At 41.5% G+C, this 23,011-nt stretch overlaps 6 protein-coding genes across 6 annotated transcripts; 3 read left to right on the forward strand and 3 right to left on the reverse strand.

The window, feature by feature from the left end:
* Positions 1-20: 20 nt before the first annotated feature.
* On the forward strand, positions 21-3,763 carry LOC132196674 (E3 ubiquitin-protein ligase Ubr3-like). Its single transcript, XM_059619473.1, has 11 exons — positions 21-712; positions 774-987; positions 1,359-1,487; positions 1,551-1,683; positions 1,837-1,981; positions 2,037-2,170; positions 2,225-2,453; positions 2,556-2,735; positions 2,802-3,141; positions 3,199-3,322; positions 3,376-3,763. The coding sequence occupies exons 1-9, from the start codon at positions 442-444 to the stop codon at positions 2,858-2,860; spliced, it is 1,494 nt and encodes a 497-aa protein (XP_059475456.1). The 5' UTR covers positions 21-441; the 3' UTR covers positions 2,861-3,141; positions 3,199-3,322; positions 3,376-3,763.
* On the forward strand, positions 3,213-3,712 carry LOC132198482 (neurogenic differentiation factor 1-like). The gene is made up of 2 exons (XM_059622566.1): positions 3,213-3,322; positions 3,376-3,712. Exons 1-2 carry the CDS (start codon positions 3,213-3,215, stop codon positions 3,710-3,712), a joined length of 447 nt encoding a protein of 148 aa, XP_059478549.1.
* LOC132196670 (uncharacterized) lies at positions 3,736-8,830 on the reverse strand. Its single transcript, XM_059619469.1, has 12 exons — positions 8,491-8,830; positions 6,105-6,195; positions 5,885-6,047; positions 5,651-5,832; positions 5,424-5,585; positions 5,122-5,367; positions 4,869-5,064; positions 4,653-4,811; positions 4,445-4,586; positions 4,141-4,377; positions 3,917-4,055; positions 3,736-3,858 (listed from the first exon to the last, which is right to left on the reverse strand). Exons 1-12 carry the CDS (start codon positions 8,608-8,610, stop codon positions 3,791-3,793), a joined length of 1,905 nt encoding a protein of 634 aa, XP_059475452.1. The 5' UTR covers positions 8,611-8,830; the 3' UTR covers positions 3,736-3,790.
* Positions 6,336-8,497, reverse strand: LOC132196673 (T-cell immunomodulatory protein-like). Its single transcript, XM_059619472.1, has 2 exons — positions 7,220-8,497; positions 6,336-7,098 (listed from the first exon to the last, which is right to left on the reverse strand). The coding sequence occupies exons 1-2, from the start codon at positions 8,447-8,449 to the stop codon at positions 6,619-6,621; spliced, it is 1,710 nt and encodes a 569-aa protein (XP_059475455.1). The 5' UTR covers positions 8,450-8,497; the 3' UTR covers positions 6,336-6,618.
* Positions 8,831-8,917: 87 nt separating the features above from the next.
* On the forward strand, positions 8,918-23,008 carry LOC132196666 (E3 ubiquitin-protein ligase Ubr3). Its single transcript, XM_059619462.1, has 24 exons — positions 8,918-9,612; positions 9,674-9,887; positions 10,259-10,387; positions 10,451-10,583; positions 10,737-10,881; positions 10,937-11,070; positions 11,125-11,353; positions 11,456-11,635; positions 11,702-11,928; positions 13,012-13,167; positions 17,469-17,650; positions 17,707-17,983; positions 18,042-18,208; positions 18,259-18,508; positions 18,564-18,765; positions 18,819-19,075; positions 19,184-19,601; positions 19,669-19,955; positions 20,011-20,156; positions 20,210-20,625; positions 20,681-20,890; positions 20,944-21,713; positions 21,847-21,986; positions 22,041-23,008. The coding sequence occupies exons 1-24, from the start codon at positions 9,342-9,344 to the stop codon at positions 22,156-22,158; spliced, it is 5,658 nt and encodes a 1,885-aa protein (XP_059475445.1). The 5' UTR covers positions 8,918-9,341; the 3' UTR covers positions 22,159-23,008.
* On the reverse strand, positions 13,229-16,681 carry LOC132196671 (uncharacterized). The gene is made up of 4 exons (XM_059619470.1): positions 16,118-16,681; positions 15,401-15,542; positions 14,152-14,743; positions 13,229-13,998 (listed from the first exon to the last, which is right to left on the reverse strand). The coding sequence occupies exons 1-4, from the start codon at positions 16,622-16,624 to the stop codon at positions 13,335-13,337; spliced, it is 1,905 nt and encodes a 634-aa protein (XP_059475453.1). The 5' UTR covers positions 16,625-16,681; the 3' UTR covers positions 13,229-13,334.
* Positions 23,009-23,011: the final 3 nt, after the last annotated feature.

Here is a 23,011-nt window from a genome sequence, read left to right on the forward strand (position 1 = left end):
CCACTTGCGATGCCTTGCATATTTTCTGTTTGGGAGGGTCGTGCATGTTTCCGTGGCTTCGTCCGCCGATGAAAGTGCCACCTGTACTATTTTTAGATTATTAATCTTTGCTCTCGCGGACCTACCATCTATTAACAATTAAGAAGGTGGTGATCGTTCGCTTCTGTGAATTGCAACATTTTCGTGTTGCGTGTGTTTTAGGTGAAATTTAAGTGCAATACTTTCGATCGTCGCAGTTTTGAAGTCTATTATCTGCGGTTGCGGAAGCGAATTCTCTCTGCGAATTCGTCGTGCCGCTCTCGTGAAGGACGGTCGGACGGGTCTCTGACCTCTCGCGATTACTACGTCGACGACAACACTGACTCGCCTTGCCATGAGGCACGAAGGGTGACAATCAGCGGGTGTCCGAGCCGAACGGAAAATGACTGTGTCCAGCCTCCGATGAATTTGGTACCGAAAAGCGTGCTGAATATCGGAAGATCGGAAAACATGGCTTCCACATCGTCCGCTCATGTGCTGATGAAAAAGGGCAAGCGGGCCGCGGCGACCTACGTGCACTCCGAGTGCGCCCAAACGCCCATCCCCAAGAACCTTCACGAGCTTCTTGACCTGATCCTCAAGCCGAGCAAACCCATTGATGAGTGGGAGGCCATCGACTGGTGCAAATGGTTGATGGCTGGTGGGCGAACTCCTGACGAATTCTCGGCCATCGGTGCGAATCTTTTTGTTTACATTTTTTTTTTTTAATTAATTTTATAATTTCTCCATTGCAGTGCACGGCTATGACAATGCGACCACTTGTGGCCTGGTGTGGACGGCGAACTTTGTGGCCTATCGATGCCGGACGTGCAGCATATCCCCTTGCATGTCCCTGTGCTCCGAGTGCTTCCAAAAGGGCAACCACGATGGTCACGACTTTAACATGTTCCGCAGTCAGGCTGGAGGCGCCTGCGATTGCGGCGACACATCGGTCATGAAAGAGACAGGGTAATTTACTGCCTTTAGCTATTTAGTCAAAGCTTTAAGTGAATATTGTGGTTACAGTAAATGTTTATTTACATACAATTACAACAGTGGAGGAATCCCTTTTTAAAGCTATGTAGTCAGGGGAGCTTATAACTATATAGTAAAAGCATAAGTGCTCTTATAATAACTCGGTAAATGTAATTTTAAAGAGCATTATTTAATATTAAGGTCTTTACTATAAATATTTAAAAAGCAACTTAAGATTAATTTTGATTTGAAGTCTGCTTTGACTGGATAAATTCTTCCGTTTTTTACCCACTCGCTTGAGTTGCTATGTCTTGGAATTCCGTAAAGAATGAAACAATAAAAGCAATTTTAATTATATTTTACAGGTTTTGTGAAAAACATGGCCCAAAGGCTCAAGTAAACAAAGCGGCAGCTCCTGGAGACTTGATGTGTGTAGCAGAAGCAATGATGCCACGAATCATCCTCAGACTAATTCAGCATCTTCGGCAGAACAGGTCAGTTTAATAAAATTGCTGCTGACTTGCAGATTAATGCTATAAATTGATTTAAAAATTCAGCCATGTGAAGACAAGTGAAGAAATGAAGCAAGCTATCAAAGACGCAGATGCATTTTTGACGATGCTGCATGACTTTAGCGCAATGGGTGCAGCCATGAGGAAAGTTATGACAGGGGCTCTCACCAATCCTCAGGTAACTAATTATATATATTTCGTAATGTTATATCTGTTTTTTTTTAATATTATATAACAACGTAAAAAATATTTCAATAAAAATTTTGCTAGTTTATAATTATATTTAAATGGAAACCATGAATGCCATACTTAATTAATTTTTATAATGCAGGTATACAAAAATTTGACTGACTACGAATCTGTGGAAACAAGAGCTGTATGTAAAGAAATTGCCGAGTTCATGCGAGAGAGCAAACGAGTGTACGAGGAGGCCATCAAATCTTTGCCAAACCCAGAACCTCCCGATGAATATAAAGGTAAAGCTTTCAAAACGTTCGTGGAAGCAAATTAAATCATATTAAATTTTTGCAGATTGCCCGTCTCTACAGCAGCACCTTGTTCACCACACATTTTTAGAAGAGCTCGTTTTCTGGACAGTGGTTTTCGAGTTTCCCCAGAAGACTGTTTGTTTTCTCCTTAACATGCTTCCAGACGTAGATTACAAAGTATAATTTTTGTTATGTTAACAGTGGTTGCATTTTAATTGCAAAATTCTATAGGAATGTCTCACTCAGGCTTTCGTGCTTCACTACAGCAGGATATCCATGATGTTAGAAAAGTCAACAGATCCAGACGCACTTTCAAATAGAGTAGTCCATGTTAGCGTTCAACTTTTCTCCAATGAAAGCTTGGCCATGAGAATGGCTGACAAACTGCACTTGCTGCATGTGATGGTCATTAGTTTGAAATATATGATGAGCAACATACTCATCCAGAATACATTGCATGGTAAGCCAAAACGACAATATAATATAATCTTAGTTATTATTTATTGGTTCTATAAGTAATATAATTGTTATACAAATGTTAACTCAATTTTTATTTCTGTAGATGCAGACAAAAACTTTCACTATGCTGTGGACTGTGCTAGCACAATCATGAAGGACCACTGTTATTGGCCCCTTGTTTCTGACTTGAACAACGTGCTCTCCCACAAAGGCGTTGCTCTCAAATTCATGAGTGATGACTCGCTCCTGAACATGTGGTTTGATTTTCTCTCCATGTTTCAAGGTATAATTGAAAAAATAAATAAATGTAGATAATATAAATAATTTGCCTATTACATCTGTCCATTAGGAATGAATGTGAACACTAGAGAGACAACACAGCACATAGAGTTTTTCATCAAATATTGAAACAAGTCCCTTGTTTGATCAAAAGCACTATCAGCAACTAGGCTCGTGCCATCACACCCTGATAAGGTGACATATGGCCCTCTATCAACCCCCGTCTACGAATGGAAAAGAGTTGTGTCAATATATTTGGCTGCCGCATTAGCCATTGATAAGCGCCAATTCTCACCCCTTTGCTGTTAACGTTTAATGCGAGACGAGCAACCGAGGGCAAATACAGATGGGCCCTGCGTTTTGACGGATCAACATCTGTGACCAACTGAGCTGGGCACCTGTTGCATATGGTAAACCAGCAAACTGGTGTTTTTCTGCCCAGCACTCAGTCTGCATTATGATTCCAGCAAATCCGGAAGCAATGGAGCAGCAGTGCAAAACTCCTTCTCCACGCATCAAGAGGTTTAAGGCCAACGCTCGAGAAAGGCACAGGATGCACATTCTTAACGCAGCCCTTGATCGTCTCCGCAGGTAACATACCAGAGTGATTTGTCTTCAAAATTAAAGTGTTCAAATCATTTCAGCTGCATGCCTGTTGCTTGTCACTCGCAGAAACTTTCAAAGATCGAGACTCTTCGACTGGCCAGTAACTACATTTTTGCGCTCTCTGCCGTGGCGCAAGGTTCAAACGACCCTCTGGCATTTGCCCACACCCTAACCAGAGGGATCAGCCAGGCAACCTGCAATTTGATTGCCAACTCCTTGAATACTAGTCTTCAAACCCTGCACTTAAATGGCAGCACCACGACAACGGCCAACGAACACTCGAGCTATGTCGAAACTTGGCAGGCAAAGTTAGGCCACCAATTGCAAAATTACAACCAAGAAGAAAATCAGTCTTTGGTACCATGCATGTACTAAACTGGTACTAAAGAAGTGGAAATTTACAAGAAATTGTTCTAGTCAATATATATTTTTGAGAAAGATATTTACGATTATTTATTTGAAAAAGTTTTCCTCAATCATTGGGTGATAACAGAATATACATCTTGGCTCCAACTCGAATGCTACAAATTTGGAAATTTGAAATCAATTTTAATAAATTTACATTGCTATTGTTCTTACGTGGATCCAATAGGCAATACTGATTGCACTCGTTACATAGCCTGTATGGAGTTTCACTGCACTGCAGCAACGACAAGCAACACCGAGGCAGTTTGTGCCCTTTTACGCAGGTCATTTCCAAAGAGCTATCAAAAATTACATGTGCTAAAATGAGTTAAGAAATATTTCTTGTAAAAAAATTTTAATACAATTTTAATACAAAAATTGTGTTATATGAAAAGGATATCATTGCTGCATATGTTGCACTTTTCCACAAACTCTCCCGTTGGTAAGCCAATTATTAAAGCCAGTTCCTCTTTGGTGAGATTGGTGGCATTGCTTGGATCATACAACTTGAGCCAATTGGTCATTAACTGTTTGCTATATTCCTCCAGATCTGACCTATCTGGCTTCAGATTTGATAGCACACGAAGGAGTTGTTTTGCAATTATGTTTTTGTCAAGTCTTTCGAGACTTTTTTTCTGCAATTATACATATAGGTGTTAGGTAAAAATTAATAAAAAAATTGTCTACTCAAATTTCACTCACCAAATCCTTTGCAATTTGGGTTTGCGGTTCTCTTCTGGACTCATCTATTGATTGTAATAACAACCTTCTGTGAAGAATGGGAATTTCTTCAACAATATTCAAATTTTCTGGTTTTTGCCAATCCTCGGGTTCACCACGTATACTGGAATGATTTAGTTGATAAGCAAGCACATCTAAATATCAAAGCAAAATTAGGTTGCAAAAGTACCTTAGTATTTTTAAAATATCCCATATGTTCTCCAAAACGAATGACTCTGAAAATTGGATCTCCTCCAACATGCGCCAGATTGCTTGAGCATTATTGTAAGTGAAGAAAACCAACTGTGACGGCTCTCGAAGCACCAAATGGTCGTGAGGAGTGAATGCGCTAATAAGGTAAAAATAATACATCAGAAAAGCAATATTCAATCAAAATTGTTTATACCTTTGAGAAACGACATAAATGAGAGAATTCTTTGAAATGGCGATTCCATGCAAGTTGCAGTCCTTAGTGTTCAATTTGTGTTCCAAAGTCTTTACTTGAAAAGAAATTTCACTCTCACTCAAAGTAAGAGACACTTCCTCAATTTTCCCACACAAGTGAGATACCAAAACATCATTGTTTTGCAAATGAACAAGGCCTACGTTAATCATTTTTAATACAACGTGTAAATCAATGTAAATAAAAATAAATAAACCTGTTATTCCAAGAGAACCAAAGTTTTTGGTGCCTCTTTGCACTGCTGTCCCATCACTGCTAACGCGTGCTGCTACAATGCAACTGCCCTTGACAATTATGAGAAACCAACCCTCAGAGGTGCAAGGAAACATAAGGGATGACTCTACTGGAATGAGATCTTGCTCTGTCCAAAATTCCACAGTTTTTTCATCAGAAGGGAAATTCAAATGGACAATTCCCTTGATGTCTCCAACAACCAAGAAGCCTAAAAATATTTTAATTTTGATAAATAATTAATTTATCACAAATATAGAAAATTACCGTTCCATGCAATGTGAGTCACTTTTGTCATGTTTTTCAAAACCACAATAGACTTAAATGATGCTCCATCCAGCCCAATTTTCCATGAAACCAAAGTGCAGTCCCCATAAGCGACCCATAGTGTAAGAACTTTTGCTGCCTCATCACTCTCCCAACATAGAGCTGCATACAGTTCATTCATTTGATGTCAATTTTAATAATTCAAAAAATCATAAAACTAATTGTACCTGTTGCATAAAGCTCATTAACTCGAGATCGCAAGTTATCTGGATTATTTGAGCTGTTGTGCCAATACTTGACGGCCAACTCATACTTTTTATGAGAGATGTCTTGAAACTCTTGCCATTCGTTTAATTTGAATCGATACAAATAGACTCCCCCAGAGCTAGTTCTGACGGCTAGTATGTGCCTTTATAATTCAAAGTTTTAATCAATTCTACTTTGCGAAAAAAAATCCTTACCCGTCAAAACCGTCTATGGTGATAGGTGCCCACTCTGCTTGAATTGCAACTGGTAACTGCGACTCAGTATGCTTAACGCCCTTGTAAAGCATGGGGTCGAGAACCATCTCATAAATGGCAGCTCGTTCTGGATGGTTGAGGAAAATGCTGTCAACATCAAGTTCTGTTGAATACAATTTTATTAGATGGATTATTCTTACAACAGGTATATTAATTTTACCAGTATTGTGTGTTGGAAAATCATTTTGAGGAATAATTAGAGTCGACGTCAGAGAGAAATCCTTTGCTGACTTGACATTGGCGTGAGGGGCCTTAAAAAACAAAACAATTTGAAATGAGACTAGATTTAATAATAAAGTTTTCTTGAGAGCTTAAAGTCAGAATCTTAAAAAAATAAAGAATTGTTTTTGTGGTTTGAAATAATTCAAATGCAGTAATTTTACTTTCAACTATGGGTTATATTACAAGCAGATCAAGTTATAACTTAAAAATGTATCACAGTGACACAACGTGTGTTTGAAAAGCTTGCTTTACAGATATTGTTCAACTTTTATAATAAGAGTGCACAGAATGGGACCGTTTTGACACAAATCCTTGAGATTTAGTCACGCTCTTACAAATCAAAATGGTCCCACCTAGACCTATTTGGACTTTAGTATATAATAATTATTCTTGATCACAGCTGCATACAGCAGTTTTTGACTATATACTTAAAGCAGTCATTGACAATTTTTTCACATAGCGTCAAAGTGGAAACGGTGAGCCTCCTGCAGTTTCTCCAGTCGGTCCTCTCGCTTCTCCTTCAGATGGAGACCGCCAATGATGAGCACGTTGAGGACGCAGGTGCTCAACAGGACGGCCATTGTCTCCAGGATGGTCCTGCTTGGGGTGACAAAGAGTTGCATCCGCCAGTGCTGCGAATCGCCCAACGGCGGCACAATAACCATCTGTGAATTTGGGATGACCAGCAGCCAGTCGCGGGTGTGGTTCGAGTAGCCAGTGGTCATTCGATCAACAAAGTTGGGTGTTCGGCCCAGACCAAAGATGGAGTAGGGAAGTTGCAGGGCAAAGTGGGCACTTTGGGACAACTGGGCAGCACAGCCATAACGTTCACTGCCATCTTGGGTCACCGTGAAATAGGAGACCCTCGGTCCAGGAAGATTTGTTCCGTACGGAAGCGGTCCAGGGCCACCCAAGCCAGTCAAGACCATAACCTGAAATCATGAAAACGTAAAATAAATAATTTATAATATTATCCTTTTTTTCAAATATTTTATTATTATTTAATTTCATTAACATTTATAAAAAGTCATTAGAATTATTTTATATAAATACCTTCAGGAAATTTGCATCATAATCTAGTCCATTTTTGAACGCCTTCATCGCAGTAGATCCGTTGGCTAAACGATGGACTAGAAGAACATCAAGGGTGCCCTTCTGGTAAAAATCGAAAAACGCTCCAGCCACGGTTGAGTTGCTGGATCCCAGGGATGTCCACTGGACGGCAAAGGTCCTTCCATTGGCGCCTTCGACGTTTTCAAGTATCAGTGTTCGAATGATTTTTTGAAACTGAAGGGTGACCAGCAAATCAGGGTAGCCGTCCAGATTGAAGTCACCTCCGCGAATGGTGATGGTGTCTGTGAATTTCCCACCAACATGCTTCACGAAGCCCCAGTTGTTGCCTTGTGGATCCTTAAAGTTGGGCCTCAGGTCTTTCCAAGTGACGCCATCGTGGACAAAGATGGTGCTGTTCTCACAAACGCCTCCAAAGCAAACAGGCACAACCAGTCCCAGGTGGCTGTTCAAGTATACATCGAGAAACAGGTTCTGGCCAACCGATTCTTTATCAACTCCTGCAGGGTAATTGATAGTCGAGTTGTATTTAAAGCCACCCTTTTCTTGTCCAGCCCACACCTCATAGCCGGTGTTCGTAGTGAGCACCAAGTCTGATACAAAGTTGCCGTCCAGGTCCAGGAAAGCGTGCGAGTGAGGGTAACGGAGCTTCCGTTCCTCGAGCTTTGTTTCATTCATTTCGATTATTAGAGGAGCTGTCCGGGTTGTCCCGAAGACCCAAAACATCCTCTTGCCTTCCTCATTGACCCCAAAGAGGTCAGCTATCATGTCCAGGTTGTAGTCAAGGACCAAAGGTTGGTCTTTGGTGTAGAGCACCGGTTTTTCCTCGTCTTCAGGACACTGCAGGTTGTTCTGGGAGCCCCAAAGAATGAAGACGGAGGTGACATTTGTGTTGAAAGTGGTGACCAGGATGTCCATCATTGCGTCTCCATCAAAGTCACCAGGAACGACACTGGTGATGTGACCTTTGGAGAAGCGGCAGGTCAGGTTAGACATCTGCATGATGGGCTCATTGGGGTTTGCAAGGAGAACGCTGACAGAACGAGCATCGTCGCGAATAATGAAAATGTCGGTCAGTTTGTCCGAGTTGAAGTCACCGAAAGCGGCAGGAACACTGCCGAAACTCGTGTTGCCGAAAATAGCATTGGTAATGTCATTGGCCGACGAGCAGACCGCGGCGCAGAAAAGTAACAGCAGAGCGAACAAGTGCATTTTTTTCTTTCCACAATTCCTCGTTCTTTCGGTCAACCTACCACGACGTGAACGCCTTTGCGCGTGATCACGGCGATTTTGTTGTCCGGAGACCACCTCAGGTTGTTCTTCACTTCGCTGAGCCCAGCCAACTTCAGACAACCCAGCTGCTCATATTCCATCGGCGTTCGTCTTGTGTGAGGACAGAAAATTTGTAAAATTCAATTTTTCTTCCTCTTGGAGAAATCCTTACTTTTTTTCTGGATTGAAAACAAAACAATTTTAGTTCTCGAAGAGGGCGTCAGATGTCTCCTTTCGTCCTTTCTACACACACCTCTCGCATCTTCTAAAAATTTTCGACTAGATGAAGCCGCGAAATTTGATATTTACATTGATTCCTAATATTCCTATAGAAAAATTGAATTTCGCGCAAATTGTGCGCCATTTTGGATTTTATTTTCGTTGTTCTTGCCCACTTGCGATGCCTTGCATATTTTCTGTTTGGGAGGGTCGTGCATGTTTCCGTGGCTTCGTCCGCCGATGAAAGTGCCACCTGTACTATTTTTAGATTATTAATCTTTGCTCTCGCGGACCTACCATCTATTAACAATTAAGAAGGTGGTGATCGTTCGCTTCTGTGAATTGCAACATTTTCGTGTTGCGTGTGTTTTAGGTGAAATTTAAGTGCAATACTTTCGATCGTCGCAGTTTTGAAGTCTATTATCTGCGGTTGCGGAAGCGAATTCTCTCTGCGAATTCGTCGTGCCGCTCTCGTGAAGGACGGTCGGACGGGTCTCTGACCTCTCGCGATTACTACGTCGACGACAACACTGACTCGCCTTGCCATGAGGCACGAAGGGTGACAATCAGCGGGTGTCCGAGCCGAACGGAAAATGACTGTGTCCAGCCTCCGATGAATTTGGTACCGAAAAGCGTGCTGAATATCGGAAGATCGGAAAACATGGCTTCCACATCGTCCGCTCATGTGCTGATGAAAAAGGGCAAGCGGGCCGCGGCGACCTACGTGCACTCCGAGTGCGCCCAAACGCCCATCCCCAAGAACCTTCACGAGCTTCTTGACCTGATCCTCAAGCCGAGCAAACCCATTGATGAGTGGGAGGCCATCGACTGGTGCAAATGGTTGATGGCTGGTGGGCGAACTCCTGACGAATTCTCGGCCATCGGTGCGAATCTTTTTGTTTACATTTTTTTTTTTTAATTAATTTTATAATTTCTCCATTGCAGTGCACGGCTATGACAATGCGACCACTTGTGGCCTGGTGTGGACGGCGAACTTTGTGGCCTATCGATGCCGGACGTGCAGCATATCCCCTTGCATGTCCCTGTGCTCCGAGTGCTTCCAAAAGGGCAACCACGATGGTCACGACTTTAACATGTTCCGCAGTCAGGCTGGAGGCGCCTGCGATTGCGGCGACACATCGGTCATGAAAGAGACAGGGTAATTTACTGCCTTTAGCTATTTAGTCAAAGCTTTAAGTGAATATTGTGGTTACAGTAAATGTTTATTTACATACAATTACAACAGTGGAGGAATCCCTTTTTAAAGCTATGTAGTCAGGGGAGCTTATAACTATATAGTAAAAGCATAAGTGCTCTTATAATAACTCGGTAAATGTAATTTTAAAGAGCATTATTTAATATTAAGGTCTTTACTATAAATATTTAAAAAGCAACTTAAGATTAATTTTGATTTGAAGTCTGCTTTGACTGGATAAATTCTTCCGTTTTTTACCCACTCGCTTGAGTTGCTATGTCTTGGAATTCCGTAAAGAATGAAACAATAAAAGCAATTTTAATTATATTTTACAGGTTTTGTGAAAAACATGGCCCAAAGGCTCAAGTAAACAAAGCGGCAGCTCCTGGAGACTTGATGTGTGTAGCAGAAGCAATGATGCCACGAATCATCCTCAGACTAATTCAGCATCTTCGGCAGAACAGGTCAGTTTAATAAAATTGCTGCTGACTTGCAGATTAATGCTATAAATTGATTTAAAAATTCAGCCATGTGAAGACAAGTGAAGAAATGAAGCAAGCTATCAAAGACGCAGATGCATTTTTGACGATGCTGCATGACTTTAGCGCAATGGGTGCAGCCATGAGGAAAGTTATGACAGGGGCTCTCACCAATCCTCAGGTAACTAATTATATATATTTCGTAATGTTATATCTGTTTTTTTTTAATATTATATAACAACGTAAAAAATATTTCAATAAAAATTTTGCTAGTTTATAATTATATTTAAATGGAAACCATGAATGCCATACTTAATTAATTTTTATAATGCAGGTATACAAAAATTTGACTGACTACGAATCTGTGGAAACAAGAGCTGTATGTAAAGAAATTGCCGAGTTCATGCGAGAGAGCAAACGAGTGTACGAGGAGGCCATCAAATCTTTGCCAAACCCAGAACCTCCCGATGAATATAAAGGTAAAGCTTTCAAAACGTTCGTGGAAGCAAATTAAATCATATTAAATTTTTGCAGATTGCCCGTCTCTACAGCAGCACCTTGTTCACCACACATTTTTAGAAGAGCTCGTTTTCTGGACAGTGGTTTTCGAGTTTCCCCAGAAGACTGTTTGTTTTCTCCTTAACATGCTTCCAGACGTAGATTACAAAGTATAATTTTTGTTATGTTAACAGTGGTTGCATTTTAATTGCAAAATTCTATAGGAATGTCTCACTCAGGCTTTCGTGCTTCACTACAGCAGGATATCCATGATGTTAGAAAAGTCAACAGATCCAGACGCACTTTCAAATAGAGTAGTCCATGTTAGCGTTCAACTTTTCTCCAATGAAAGCTTGGCCATGAGAATGGCTGACAAACTGCACTTGCTGCATGTGATGGTCATTAGTTTGAAATATATGATGAGCAACATACTCATCCAGAATACATTGCATGGTAAGCCAAAACGACAATATAATATAATCTTAGTTATTATTTATTGGTTCTATAAGTAATATAATTGTTATACAAATGTTAACTCAATTTTTATTTCTGTAGATGCAGACAAAAACTTTCACTATGCTGTGGACTGTGCTAGCACAATCATGAAGGACCACTGTTATTGGCCCCTTGTTTCTGACTTGAACAACGTGCTCTCCCACAAAGGCGTTGCTCTCAAATTCATGAGTGATGACTCGCTCCTGAACATGTGGTTTGATTTTCTCTCCATGTTTCAAGGTATAATTGAAAAAATAAATAAATGTAGATAATATAAATAATTTGCCTATTACATCTGTCCATTAGGAATGAATGTGAACACTAGAGAGACAACACAGCACATAGAGTTTGAGCCCAATACTTACTATGCTGCCTTTTCTGCTGAGCTCGAGGCCAGTGCCTATCCAATGTGGTCCATGGTGTCCCACCTTACTGACCCGGAACTGATGCCTTACACCAAGAGAGTCCTTAAGAACTGTCTTTCAGCCATCCAAGAGTGGCTTGAAGCTATTAACTTCACTTCAGAGAGTGCTGTGAGTAGATATTTATTTTTATTTGTAGGATGTTTTCCATTTATTTGCATTGACACATGCTGACTCTATAAAGATTTTCTTGGTATGTGGTTATTTTGCTTAATCGGCACTATTGTTATTGATGGTATTATTTGTTTTGACTACAGGATTGTTTTCATCAACATAAATTTTTTTTGCTCCTAATTCGAGAAGCGTTGTAGTCAAAGTTATATTCTTTATCGCATATCAAAAGTCAGCTCAAAGATCGATCACTCATGTCCTAAAAAGACCATGATCTGTGTGCTGTGTGCCCTTGTATTTAAAACCATTTCTTTAAAGGATGGAAAATCTAGTCATTTCAGTTAATTTAAGAAGTATTTTTTTTTAATAATTTGCAAGTATCAAAAGTTTGTTACATTAAAAACGTAATTAATTGACGATCATGGGTTGCTTTATATTGAAATAAATAGCAATCTATTGGTTTATTTTAGTCGTTGTTGGAAATTATTTAATCAGCCTCAGCTAAAAAGTCAATGAATTATGGTATGGCTGCAGCCCAAGAAGCACGCAGCAAAACCATGCAGAGCAGGATTATGAAAATACCAGAAAATACTAATTTTTGAATTTATTGAGAAAAAGGCAACTTGAAATGCACTATATTTTAAATAATGTTTAATGCTTTCTTTTTATGTTGAGTACATTAAAAATTACCATTCTTTTCAAATTTTTTAGCTTTCATATAAATGTAACAAAATAATTTGTATTATTATGCATGGTTTTCTGTTTTCAATCGTAGTATACACGTAGGCCTTCCTAGAGAGGTATTAAATACAGTCTCTTATTGATAGTACGTATGCGAGGCGTGCGAGGTAAAAATAGAATCATGCAATTTATTAGAGTGGGTAATGTTTAAATCAATATTCTGCAGGCGCATTGTTAACCGTTATGCCCTTTACTCTCGTATCTGCGTTTTGTGTTTTCAGAGAAGCACTTTTCTCGTTTGGAAATCAAATTTTGGCTATTTGCCGATCAAATAATAAAATAAATCATGCTTCATTTGCAAGTTAATTAATTGGTTTTTACTTTTTTATCTTGTCTGCACAGGTTGACACATGCAAGGTGTCGTTTCACTTGCCGCTACATCGCTACTTCTCGGTGTTCATGTGCCAGGCAATTAAGCAACAGAAGATGTCGCTGAAGGAGATATTGCCCCCGCCAGAGGTTTTGCACCTGATGATGATTCACCCATTGCGAGTGCAGGTAGGACGATACATCCATTTTATTTCTCTCTCGCATGCTATTTTTTTCAAACATCGTCGTTTGAGACAAAAAAGTTTTTTTCTTAGAAAATATTTTATTGCCTACATACCTCTATTGCATACAAATACATACAAGCTAACGGTAAAAGCAGTCAGTGGTCGATTAAATTATTTATTGAGATTCATATCTGTATCGTTGACACCGAGGAGATCGCTGAAGTCGTAGGTGATCAAACGTAGCCCCACAAATCCTCCGAATCCCCTGCGTCCTTTGTGATAAACCCCCGCACCAGACAGCAAAATGGGCGGGTCCGTCTGCACAGATTGTGCGTCCAAGAAGGGCACCGTCGTTTGGGCGGCGTCCTTGCTCATATCCGAGTGCGTGAAGGTCACGAACTGGTCTGAACTGGAGTCTGTCTCGGACGGTAAACTCGTTCGCGTAGGAATATCCGGTGTGACGAGGGGGACCCCTGTCCTCGGGTTGTCGATGGACGCGTCCGTATTGTCGTTGCCAATCCATAAGGAGGCGTCCGCATTTAAAGTGCCGGCCTCCATGTCCATCGGGCTAGCAAGAATTTCGGCGTTCAAGTGCGTGCCGATGCGCCGGAAACGGATGCCCGTGAGGACGTATCCCGGCGGCGCAACAAGGTCGTCAAGGTCGATGGCGCGCTGTTCGTAGTCCATTTTGTGGTAGTCGCGTCCAGGGGCTGTGGCCGCCACGTCAAAGGCCTCCACTGCCACCCACTCGGCAGAAGCGACGTCCACTCCACCTCTTGGAGTGACTTTTGCCTGTTGTACTTGAAGGTGAATCACTCGGTTGAGCTTCACAAACCTAAAAAATCATTAGAAAAGTATTTTAATTTTTGCTCTATATATATTGCATTTGAAAATAACTTAAGCATGCTTAGAAGTTAAAAAGTTGTTAAATAAATTGTTTTGATATTTTTTTTTTATCATATTCCCCATTAAAAAAAAATATACAAACCTCATTCCGACCACGGCGTAACCAGCGGTGTAGTTGGATAGAGCCGAACGAAGGCTGAAGTACCTGTCCGAGTTGGGGCCGTCGTCGTCGCAGGTGCAGAAGCAGTAGGAGCAATGCCAGAAAAGCCAGCGCCACCAACTGTCCACCTTGGTGGTGCCGCGGGTGCAGAAGCCAGGACGGCCCAGTACGCGTCCATTCTCGTACTCAATGTAGTCGTAGCGCCGGTTGGGCTGATCGGACGGACACACCCAACTGTCCGCGTCGATGTACTGGCAACTGAAAACGCGTCCGTTGCACTTTCGCTGCTTGCTGCAGTACTGGTTGTGGTAGCAGCCGTGCACCTTGGCGTACGTGTAGTAGGCGCAGTTCTCGCCGCACGACGCCTTCGAGTTAAGGTCCACCTCGTTCTGCACGTAGCCCTGCAGCAGCTCGGTCAGCTGGATAAAGGTGACGTTCTCCTCGTGTTTCTTGGGGTCGCACCGCCACACCTGCCGACTCGCTTTTCGCATCGCCTCGCGAGCCACTCGCGCCTTCTCGCCTGACCTCTTTTCCGTTTTGGCACGCATCACCTCCGCTTCGCCGACGAAGCTTCCTGAAATATGATAATCAGGATGATTCACAAGTTTACTTGTCAACGCCGAAGTGAAATCTGTTCAGATGTTTTGTTTCTTTTAGAAATTATTCAATACTTTTGGCGAGTCACTGCATGAACAGTGGTTCAGTCTGTTTAGTTTTTTTAAATTTATTTTACCTTTTGTATGACCAACCACTTTCTTAAAAAATTTACCGTAGACAACTGTAACACTTTCCTTTTTTTTTAAATTTTTATAAAAAAGCGAGGACTGCCATATATATTATTACTGATCGTCTTTAATTTAACCGTTTAAATTTTTATTTATATTTTAAAATTTACTTTTTTACGCTGCAGCCTACTGATGCGCGCACTAACAATAAATTATAAGTTATAAGCCTGACTTGTAATACATTCCAGGGGTTTTAAGACGATTTTTAAGCGGATGTTCATGTTGTCAGGGTCGACAAAAAAATCCCGCTTATCATTTTTTTTTCACTTCTAATTTGTGGGCTCAGACACCCGTCAGGCTGCACACAAACAAGCCTTGACCTTTGATCAATAAAATCGTTTCGTACATTAAGATGGTGGACAAGAAACTACGAGTTGAATCATTTTCTCGTATTTGTATTTAACTCAGCTGCGTAGAAAAGAACGGAAGCAATTAATCACTATTACCATTTTCCAATTGCTGGAGAGTCATCCAAGAAAACTGCAAAATTGCGTAGCCTTTGAGCTCCGTAAGCGCTGCTAAGTTGTACAGGTTGAAAACAAGTTGTTGCGGCGACTGCTCCAGTCCGCACACTTTATTTGACGAGTCCTACAAATTGGAAAACAAAATCATTAAAAATAAAAGCACTCCCGCTTTTTTTCTAAATATCAGCTATTTCTCTTATCTTAAAATGAAGTTATATTTCAAGGGAATGTGATAATTTAGTTCCTGGAATGTGTCATTTGGGAACCCTGCGTTTCAAAGAAAAAAAATCAATGCTGCTCTTATCCTTAACAATTTTGTGTATATTTCATTTACTATAATATTAATAAAAGGGATTGACACTGCGGCCTTGCAATTAGATTTATTTTATAATGGAAGGTCTTTGAACCCACGGGCAGTTAACTTGTCTCTAGAGACGGCACATTTACTTCTATCCATTTGCATCGGCGAAATACCTAGCGGGAGAGCGGATCGACTCAAATTATTGCATCTCTTGCCGCACTCTCGGTGACGGAATGAGCTTTCCATTTTTAAGGCCACAATTTCACGTGTAATCTCATAATCGAATAAAAAGAATTATGATTCGCGGTGAAATCATTCGGGAACAAAAAATATGTCCTCGCTCGTAAATATTACTTTCGCGCACTGCTGCCTGCACTAACGGTTCGCATAACTATTACCTTGGTCACGGCTGTCACCACATTCTGGAAGAGGCCCTCGTCGCCTTCCGTCCCGACGGACGCGTCATGCAGACGCTCGAGCGCCGACGTGACGGACTTGCTCTCGTCCCGCGGATTGACGACCGCGGCGCTCGCCTCCTGCAGGTTGCGCCTGTCCTTGAAGGCCGTTCTGACCGTCTCGTACAGACTGTCGGTCGTCTGAACGGCCGCCAGGGTTTTGCCCCACGACCACATGTTGCCCAGGAAGAGGCCGGTGCCCGGACTCTCGCTGGACAGCATCGTGTGGACCGTGGACAGTTTCTCGTCAACTGCGTTGAATCCTCGGAGGATTTCGTTCATGGGGTCGCTGTCACTTTTGAGCTTCAGGTGAGCCCACAGGCCGGACACGGAGGTGAGCACCTCCTGACGCGCATCGGCCAGCGATATCTCGGCCGTCCGCGGCAGCAGCGTGCTGGACGCGAGCCCCAAGAGCAGCGTCTGCAAAAAGATCGCAGTCCGCAACTCCATTGTGCCTCGTCACCGACCGACTGACTTCACTGACTGACTCGGGCAGCAGCCGCGGCTGCCTGCGCATGCACTGGTCGTTCTGATCCCACCACACCATTGTCACGGCCTCGTCCACTTCCACTTCAATTCGTTTGAGCACCACACGCAGCACCAAGACGTGATGCTCCATCATTATACCCGCAGAGAGAGGCTCTCAATCAGTCCCTCAATAATGGTTTCTCACAATCAAGCCGCGTTGGAATGAATCACTTTTGTCGAGGGTGCGACTTAATTTTTAGTCGACGAACGTTGCTCCATTTCACTACAATTAAAGCTTAATTATAATAATTATTACAACGGCACTTTCTTTGCGCCGAGTTTTGATAGGTTTATTCTGGAAGATTGTTTAAAACACCAACATATTTATGACAATATTTTTTACAAGATAGCGTTTTGTATGATGTTTTTGGATATATTTTTCTGCGAATTATTTGAAATAAAAGTAATCTAATTTTTTAATGTGTGATAAAATTAAAAATTAATTCTTTTTTCCTAGAGGAAATAACAGAAAGATAATTCATGTTTCAATAAAAATTCCTACCTGGAATTCTTATTCCAGCTCAATCCTTTCGTGCTACTTTTAAATTAGTCATGAAATCTAATTTCAACAAACTTGTCATAAAATCATATAAATATGGTAAATATTATTAAAAAGTTCACATACAACAATGCAATACAATTTTAATTCATTTCGCTCATATTTGACATATTCTTATCAATCCAGTTTTCATGAATGAAAAATTATGATAAGAGTATTCGTAAACTACAAATTATTAATGTTTTGTATGTTATGTATTGTTCTCAGGTTGCATTTTACGAAATTTTGACTGGAAAATGGGTGCGCAATGGACTTCAGATAAAAGGTCAAGCAATGACTTACATTCAATGCAACTTCTGCAATTCCATGGTAGACGCCGATATCTATCTCCTGCAGGTCTGCGCCACTCAGCTGCCTCCCTCAACATTCATCCAGACAGTTTTGGACAAGTAAAATGATTCAAAAGGCAGTGATTCATTTTTTTTAACAAATACAATTTTTCCAGTTTCCAAGTCAAGGATTGGCTCAGCTTGTCTCCGTACCACTCCAACAACATTTTTGTATCAAAACACAACGACCAAATGCTGGAAAGTTTCCTCACTTTTCTCAGCGTTTTGATGAGTGTGAGGACCAATTTGGGCTTGACTGATGCGTCGCTTATTCAGCTGGAAATGGTCACTCTCTTATGCATGGGTGACAAAACACACAGTCAGTTGTTGGAGCTGATGCCTGAGCGATGTGGAAACTTTCAGGGGAGAGACTTTGAAAGTGAACTCTCTGAGGTAAGTAACTTAAGTTTTATATCAAGAGGATCATGATATTCAATATTGATTTTTTAAGGTTGCCCACTACAGACAGCCCAACCTAGAAGCAGGTGGTAACATGCAGCAGGGCATGTATGCTCCCAGACCACATGTTTGGGAAAACATGTATGATCCTGTTCACATCCTCTTGAGAGCTGTACATCGAAGAGATTTCCAGAGCTCGTTAGACAACTTTACTGAATAGTAGGATTCAATATGCTTATTAAGATTGGTTCTTAATTAAGAACTTGTAGCGCAAGACAAACTGGACAGATGAAATCGAAATCCACACCTTGGCCTCCATACAGAACACCCTCTCCAGTTGATGAAGCGTACGAGGATCCGAGGAAGCTTCTTAAATGCAAAACCATGCACGCTGTCATTTTCTCCGTTTTACTTAGAGCTTTAAAAGCATCAAACGTTCCGGAACAGACTCTTTCTTTGGCTGTGTTTCTCTTGGAGATGGCAGTTGACATGACTGAGCCGCAAATTTCGGCCACAGAGGTATGCAAAGAACCAAAATGTAATTATCTTGATCTTTAATTATTTTTATCCACAGATTTGCCAGAATTTTAGTTCAGAAAGGAAGCAAATTTATGATCTGGATTTTCAAAATTGGTTTGATACTGATTGGCTGTCTGCCAATCTGAGAACACAGATAGACTTGGTCTGTTTGCCTGAAGAAATGGATGAATGCAGGAGCGCGGATTTGGCAGCCTTAGAGGTGCCTCATAATTCAAATATGGCAGTCGTCCCTGCTGGTAGAAGTTTCAACTTTCTAGCTCCTGATATGTTAATTTATTTTAATTTATAGGTTTAAACTTCCCAGCAGGGTTCATTCGAGGCTTTCCTCCTCTGATGGCAGGAAATGAACTAGTGCCTGTGAATGCACTGACAACCTACTATCCGCCTTCAACACCAACAGCTGCTCTGTTTCCGAGTATGAGAGCTTTGGAGTCGGTCAGTAGTGAAACCGTCAGCAACGAAAATACTCCAATGCAGCTCGCCTTGGAAAATGTTGAATCTAACTCGTCCTCATCTGACGATGAAGATGAGAGAAGGAAATGGGTGGTAAGTGTTGGAACTATAAGCTTGTATTTCAAGCAAAGAATTTAATAGGACCAATTTGAGGGAAAATCATGAAAACAATTAATAATAATTTTGTATTAAAATTTAAAGCGCAAAGAAGAAAGTTCCAAATACCAGGCGGTCTATGTGGGTGAAAGCATCATCTCGCTACTGCTCAAGTTGCACTCCATCCTGAGTGGCGTCCCTGACTCATTTGACTTAAACGACTGTGAACCTCCAGCGCCAGTGCCAAACAGCCCTCCCCACCCTGCAAGCAACAGCAGGATTGGGGATGGCCCATTTTTCATAGCTAAGCTCCTGTATAAAATTGCTAAAATGGACCCAATGTGCAGCGAGTACATAGCGCAGACAAAGCTTAGGATTTGGCCAAAGACTGAAGAGGAACAAGAGGCCAAAGAAGCCAAAGAGAGAGAGGAACGGAGAAGGCGAGCCAAAGAGAGGCAGCAAAAGCTGATGGCAGAGTTTGCCACCAAACAAAAGCAATTCATGGAAAAGGCTAGAGAAACAGGTATTTATACATTTTCAGTTCAGATTAGTTGGAATCTGACATCTGGTTTTTAATTTTTTCCCCACAGAATGTTCTGAGATGGATTGGGTAGAAGAGGAAAATACTGTAATTAATACTTTGGAGTATGACTGTGTAATTTGTGGCCAATCGTCACCAAGCACGGAAGAAAAGCCAATGGGCCTTGTTGTGCTTTTGCAAGCGTCCAGTGTGCTTGGGCATAGAAAAGGAAATCCAGAGCCAGAAATCCTGCCGCTCACAGATGAAGATCGCCTCAAATTTTCAAAATCAATTGAAAATACTTTTGGCAGTGAATTTGAGAAAAGGGTTGCTCAGCTCAACCGAGAGTTTGATGGTGTAAGTAAAAATGTGATTTATTTTTCTCGTGTATCTATTTGTCTGGGAATTCCAGTCATCTTGGCAGTTGGCTGTCAACCTGGGTTGCGAAAGCGGTGTTCATGTGCAAACCTGCGGTCATCACCTTCACATGGACTGTCTTCTTGCTTACCTCAATTCTCTAATGAGTCAGCAAAGACCAACTAGTTTGGCCGTAGAAAGGTTAATTTTTTTCTTCAAGTTTAAACAGTTTTCATTTTGTTTTCTCTCTGCAGAGGGGAATACGCTTGCCCATTGTGCCGTCAGCTGGCTAACTCTGTTCTGCCGCTTTCGCCAGAATTGGGTGACTGCTCCATTTTGGTCAGGTCGCGCAACACCAGCATGCCCTCTGTGGCTGCAGAAATTTCTACCCTTCTGCAAGAAAACCCTCCATCCGTGAGATCAACTCCGATCAAGGAAGCCATGAATAGGGCAATGGAGGACATGGCCAAAATAACTGATGGCCACTTCCACCATTACCACAACGTTGGCAACCCTCCCACGTCGCAGTGTCTGGTCCTCTTTGTAAGTTCGATTGTGAGAACTAACTTGGAGGTGGACGTAACTCAGAGAGGAGGCACCCTGTGTTCCAATTTGGACGAAGCTGGTGCTGCTTCGACACATGCTACCCAACCAAAAAGATCCTGTCTAGGTATGTTTATCCTCAATTTATTTATTTCAATTTTTTTACTCAAAAATTGTCGCAGTGCCGCTTCTGCATGTTTTAGGCATGCATGCCAAAAACTTAGCAACTTGGCCGGTTTGGCAGACGTGGCAGCAAGTGGCTGGCATTGTCAACAGCCAAACAGACCAGGCTGTTGTAAAGACGATGCAAAAGGAAGTTCCTCTTTTGTTAAAAGACCCTAGTGCCCTTCTTACACAATTTCTTCTGCTGCTTCCCATGCGTTTGGAGCAGAGTAAGTACTATTTTTTTATTACATTATGTGCATCTAATTATTTTTAATTTCAGCTCACTTCACTTGTGTCATCAAAAGCCTCTTCAACCTTCTGTATTTTGAGTCCCTATTGCAAGTAATCAGCAACCTGTCCGATAAATGGCGAGCGCACTTCCACAACCTGAGCACAGTTGATCTGAGCACCCTAGAAGGCTGTATCTCTCTGTTAGTCAATTCGCTCCACACTGGGCAACTTTTCATGGATGACTCGGAACTTGGCGAAAGTGCCCGAGAGTTTAACAAAGCAGAAATTGAGGTTGAAGTGCAGGCCTACTGCTTGCCATTCCTCAGAATAGCAGCCCTTCTTCGACACTACCTCTATGGAGAGGTGCTGCCGGAAGTGGCCTCAGAGGAGAGGGAATTTGTCCGACTCGTGTACTTCCTAGAACTGGTGACCGACGGTATGGAATGGAGTAAATTCAACGCTGCTGTTGCCCTTAACTGGGCACATGGTGATGGCGCTCCAACCACTCCAACAGTAGCACCTTTTGTCACTCTCTCGGCTAAAACCATTGTTGACGGTTGGTGCCAGGAACTGCTTTCAATGGCTGCCGTCAGCCAAGTGGCCACTCGGAATCTGGTCCAACACCACCAACGCTGGCATCAGCCTCGACTGCTGCGCCTGCCAGACAACTACGACAAAATATTCCAGTATTACCACAGGCGGCAGTGTGTCAAGTGTCACTCTGTGCCACGCGAGACTAGTGTCTGTTTGCTGTGTGGCACCATGGTGTGTCTCAAGGAAAACTGCTGCAAACAGCAAAATGTCTGTGAAGCAGTCGAGGTTAGATTCAACAATTTAACTCAAAAAATTATCTCTTTTTAAGATTTACATAAATTTTTTGGTCACCTGACCTTTAAAATACCTGTTAAAATAAAAATTATAATTCTAATAATGTTCATTTTTCTTCTTTCAGCACTCAATGAAATGTGGCGCGGGCACAGCTATGTTCCTGGTTGTCACTTCTTCGTACATTATTGTGATTAGAGGCAAGAGAGCTTGCCTGTGGGGCTCTGTGTATCTAGACAGTTTTGGAGAAGAAGACAGAGACCTCAAGTAAATTTTGCTACTAGGCAGTTTTGCATTTTCTTATGATCTCGTTAATTTTAGGAGAGGAAAGCCGTTGTACTTGAGCCCGGGCAGGTACCAGTTGCTGGAGCAACAGTGGCTCTCCCACAGATTCGACCACACAAACAAGAAGTGGGTATGGCATCGTGACGCTCTGTGATCCCCGGCAAGAATCTTCAAGTCCCCAACCGTCCATTAAGCTTCCCATGTATATGCGGGAATAATGTAATGATGCTGAGATTTCTTTCAGCATCATGTTAGTCAATAACTGCAACAGAACTGTTACTAAAATCTTGGTATTGTCCAGATGTTGTCGTAGCTCAAATGCAATATCTGGCTGCTCGGATGCCTTCCCCTGTAATCTCGCAGATCCAAAAACCCCCAAATGAGAATGATTCTTAAGAGCAAAGTAAAATTCTATACCATATGCAGCCAGAAATGAGATTGTCATTGACAGCAGTCTACTTGTTAAGCTATTGGGCTACTTTTCTGTTATGTTTTGCTTATACACATATTATGATTTTCTATTCTGCCTCAAAACTTCAAGCAGCTTCTGTGTCCAAAATAGTATGATGCTCAATACTGATATTCTTATAATTTATAATCTACTTGTACACACCTGGGAGTCAAATAATTATTTAATTTTGATTGCTGCCGACCAAAATTAACACTGTCAAACACAACACGGTGAAGGCCCTGAACATAAATAAGTAACTATCCTGGATTGAAGATTTATAACTATGTTGTTAATCCACTGTGTCTGACAACAGTTGATGCATATTGGTTGTTGATTGGGATTTTAATGTTATATTGTATTATTCTGCCCCTAAGACAGGGCCTGGAATTTTCTGTGATACTGCATGCACTTGTATTTCAGTAATATATATTACATCTAACTCTTTTAAAAATATAAAACTCGTATAGATATTACGCAAACACTTGTTTTCTTTTAACCATAATTTAAATTTTAACAAATTTTACCAAGTAATGGCTTTGCCTTTCAAGGATGTTAG

The sequence above is a fragment of the Neocloeon triangulifer genome, unplaced genomic scaffold (genome assembly GCF_031216515.1).
Source record: "Neocloeon triangulifer isolate White Clay Creek 2 clone unplaced genomic scaffold, ASM3121651v1 ptg000012l, whole genome shotgun sequence".
Classification (NCBI taxonomy): domain Eukaryota; kingdom Metazoa; phylum Arthropoda; class Insecta; order Ephemeroptera; family Baetidae; genus Neocloeon; species Neocloeon triangulifer.

Coding starts and splice junctions, on each gene's coding strand:
- LOC132198482 (XM_059622566.1), top strand. CDS start 3,213: ATGGAGCAGCAGTGCAAAACTCCTTCTCCACGCATCAAGAGGTTTAAG. Junction 3,323..3,375: donor GCCCTTGATCGTCTCCGCAG/GTAACATACCAG, acceptor AAATCATTTCAG/CTGCATGCCTGTTGCTTGTC.
- LOC132196673 (XM_059619472.1), bottom strand. CDS start 8,449: ATGCACTTGTTCGCTCTGCTGTTACTTTTCTGCGCCGCGGTCTGCTCG. Junction 7,099..7,219: donor ATGATGCAAATTTCCTGAAG/GTATTTATATAA, acceptor TCATGATTTCAG/GTTATGGTCTTGACTGGCTT.
- LOC132196674 (XM_059619473.1), top strand. CDS start 442: ATGAATTTGGTACCGAAAAGCGTGCTGAATATCGGAAGATCGGAAAAC. Junction 988..1,358: donor TCGGTCATGAAAGAGACAGG/GTAATTTACTGC, acceptor TATATTTTACAG/GTTTTGTGAAAAACATGGCC. Junction 1,684..1,836: donor GGGCTCTCACCAATCCTCAG/GTAACTAATTAT, acceptor TTTATAATGCAG/GTATACAAAAATTTGACTGA.
- LOC132196670 (XM_059619469.1), bottom strand. CDS start 8,610: ATGGAATATGAGCAGCTGGGTTGTCTGAAGTTGGCTGGGCTCAGCGAA. Junction 5,833..5,884: donor ACCATAGACGGTTTTGACGG/GTAAGGATTTTT, acceptor TGAATTATAAAG/GCACATACTAGCCGTCAGAA. Junction 5,586..5,650: donor TAATGAGCTTTATGCAACAG/GTACAATTAGTT, acceptor AACTGTATGCAG/CTCTATGTTGGGAGAGTGAT.
- LOC132196671 (XM_059619470.1), bottom strand. CDS start 16,624: ATGGAGTTGCGGACTGCGATCTTTTTGCAGACGCTGCTCTTGGGGCTC. Junction 15,543..16,117: donor TGGTGACAGCCGTGACCAAG/GTAATAGTTATG, acceptor TCCAATTTGTAG/GACTCGTCAAATAAAGTGTG. Junction 13,999..14,151: donor TACGCCGTGGTCGGAATGAG/GTTTGTATATTT, acceptor ATGATTTTTTAG/GTTTGTGAAGCTCAACCGAG.
- LOC132196666 (XM_059619462.1), top strand. CDS start 9,342: ATGAATTTGGTACCGAAAAGCGTGCTGAATATCGGAAGATCGGAAAAC. Junction 10,388..10,450: donor CAGCATCTTCGGCAGAACAG/GTCAGTTTAATA, acceptor TTAAAAATTCAG/CCATGTGAAGACAAGTGAAG. Junction 10,584..10,736: donor GGGCTCTCACCAATCCTCAG/GTAACTAATTAT, acceptor TTTATAATGCAG/GTATACAAAAATTTGACTGA.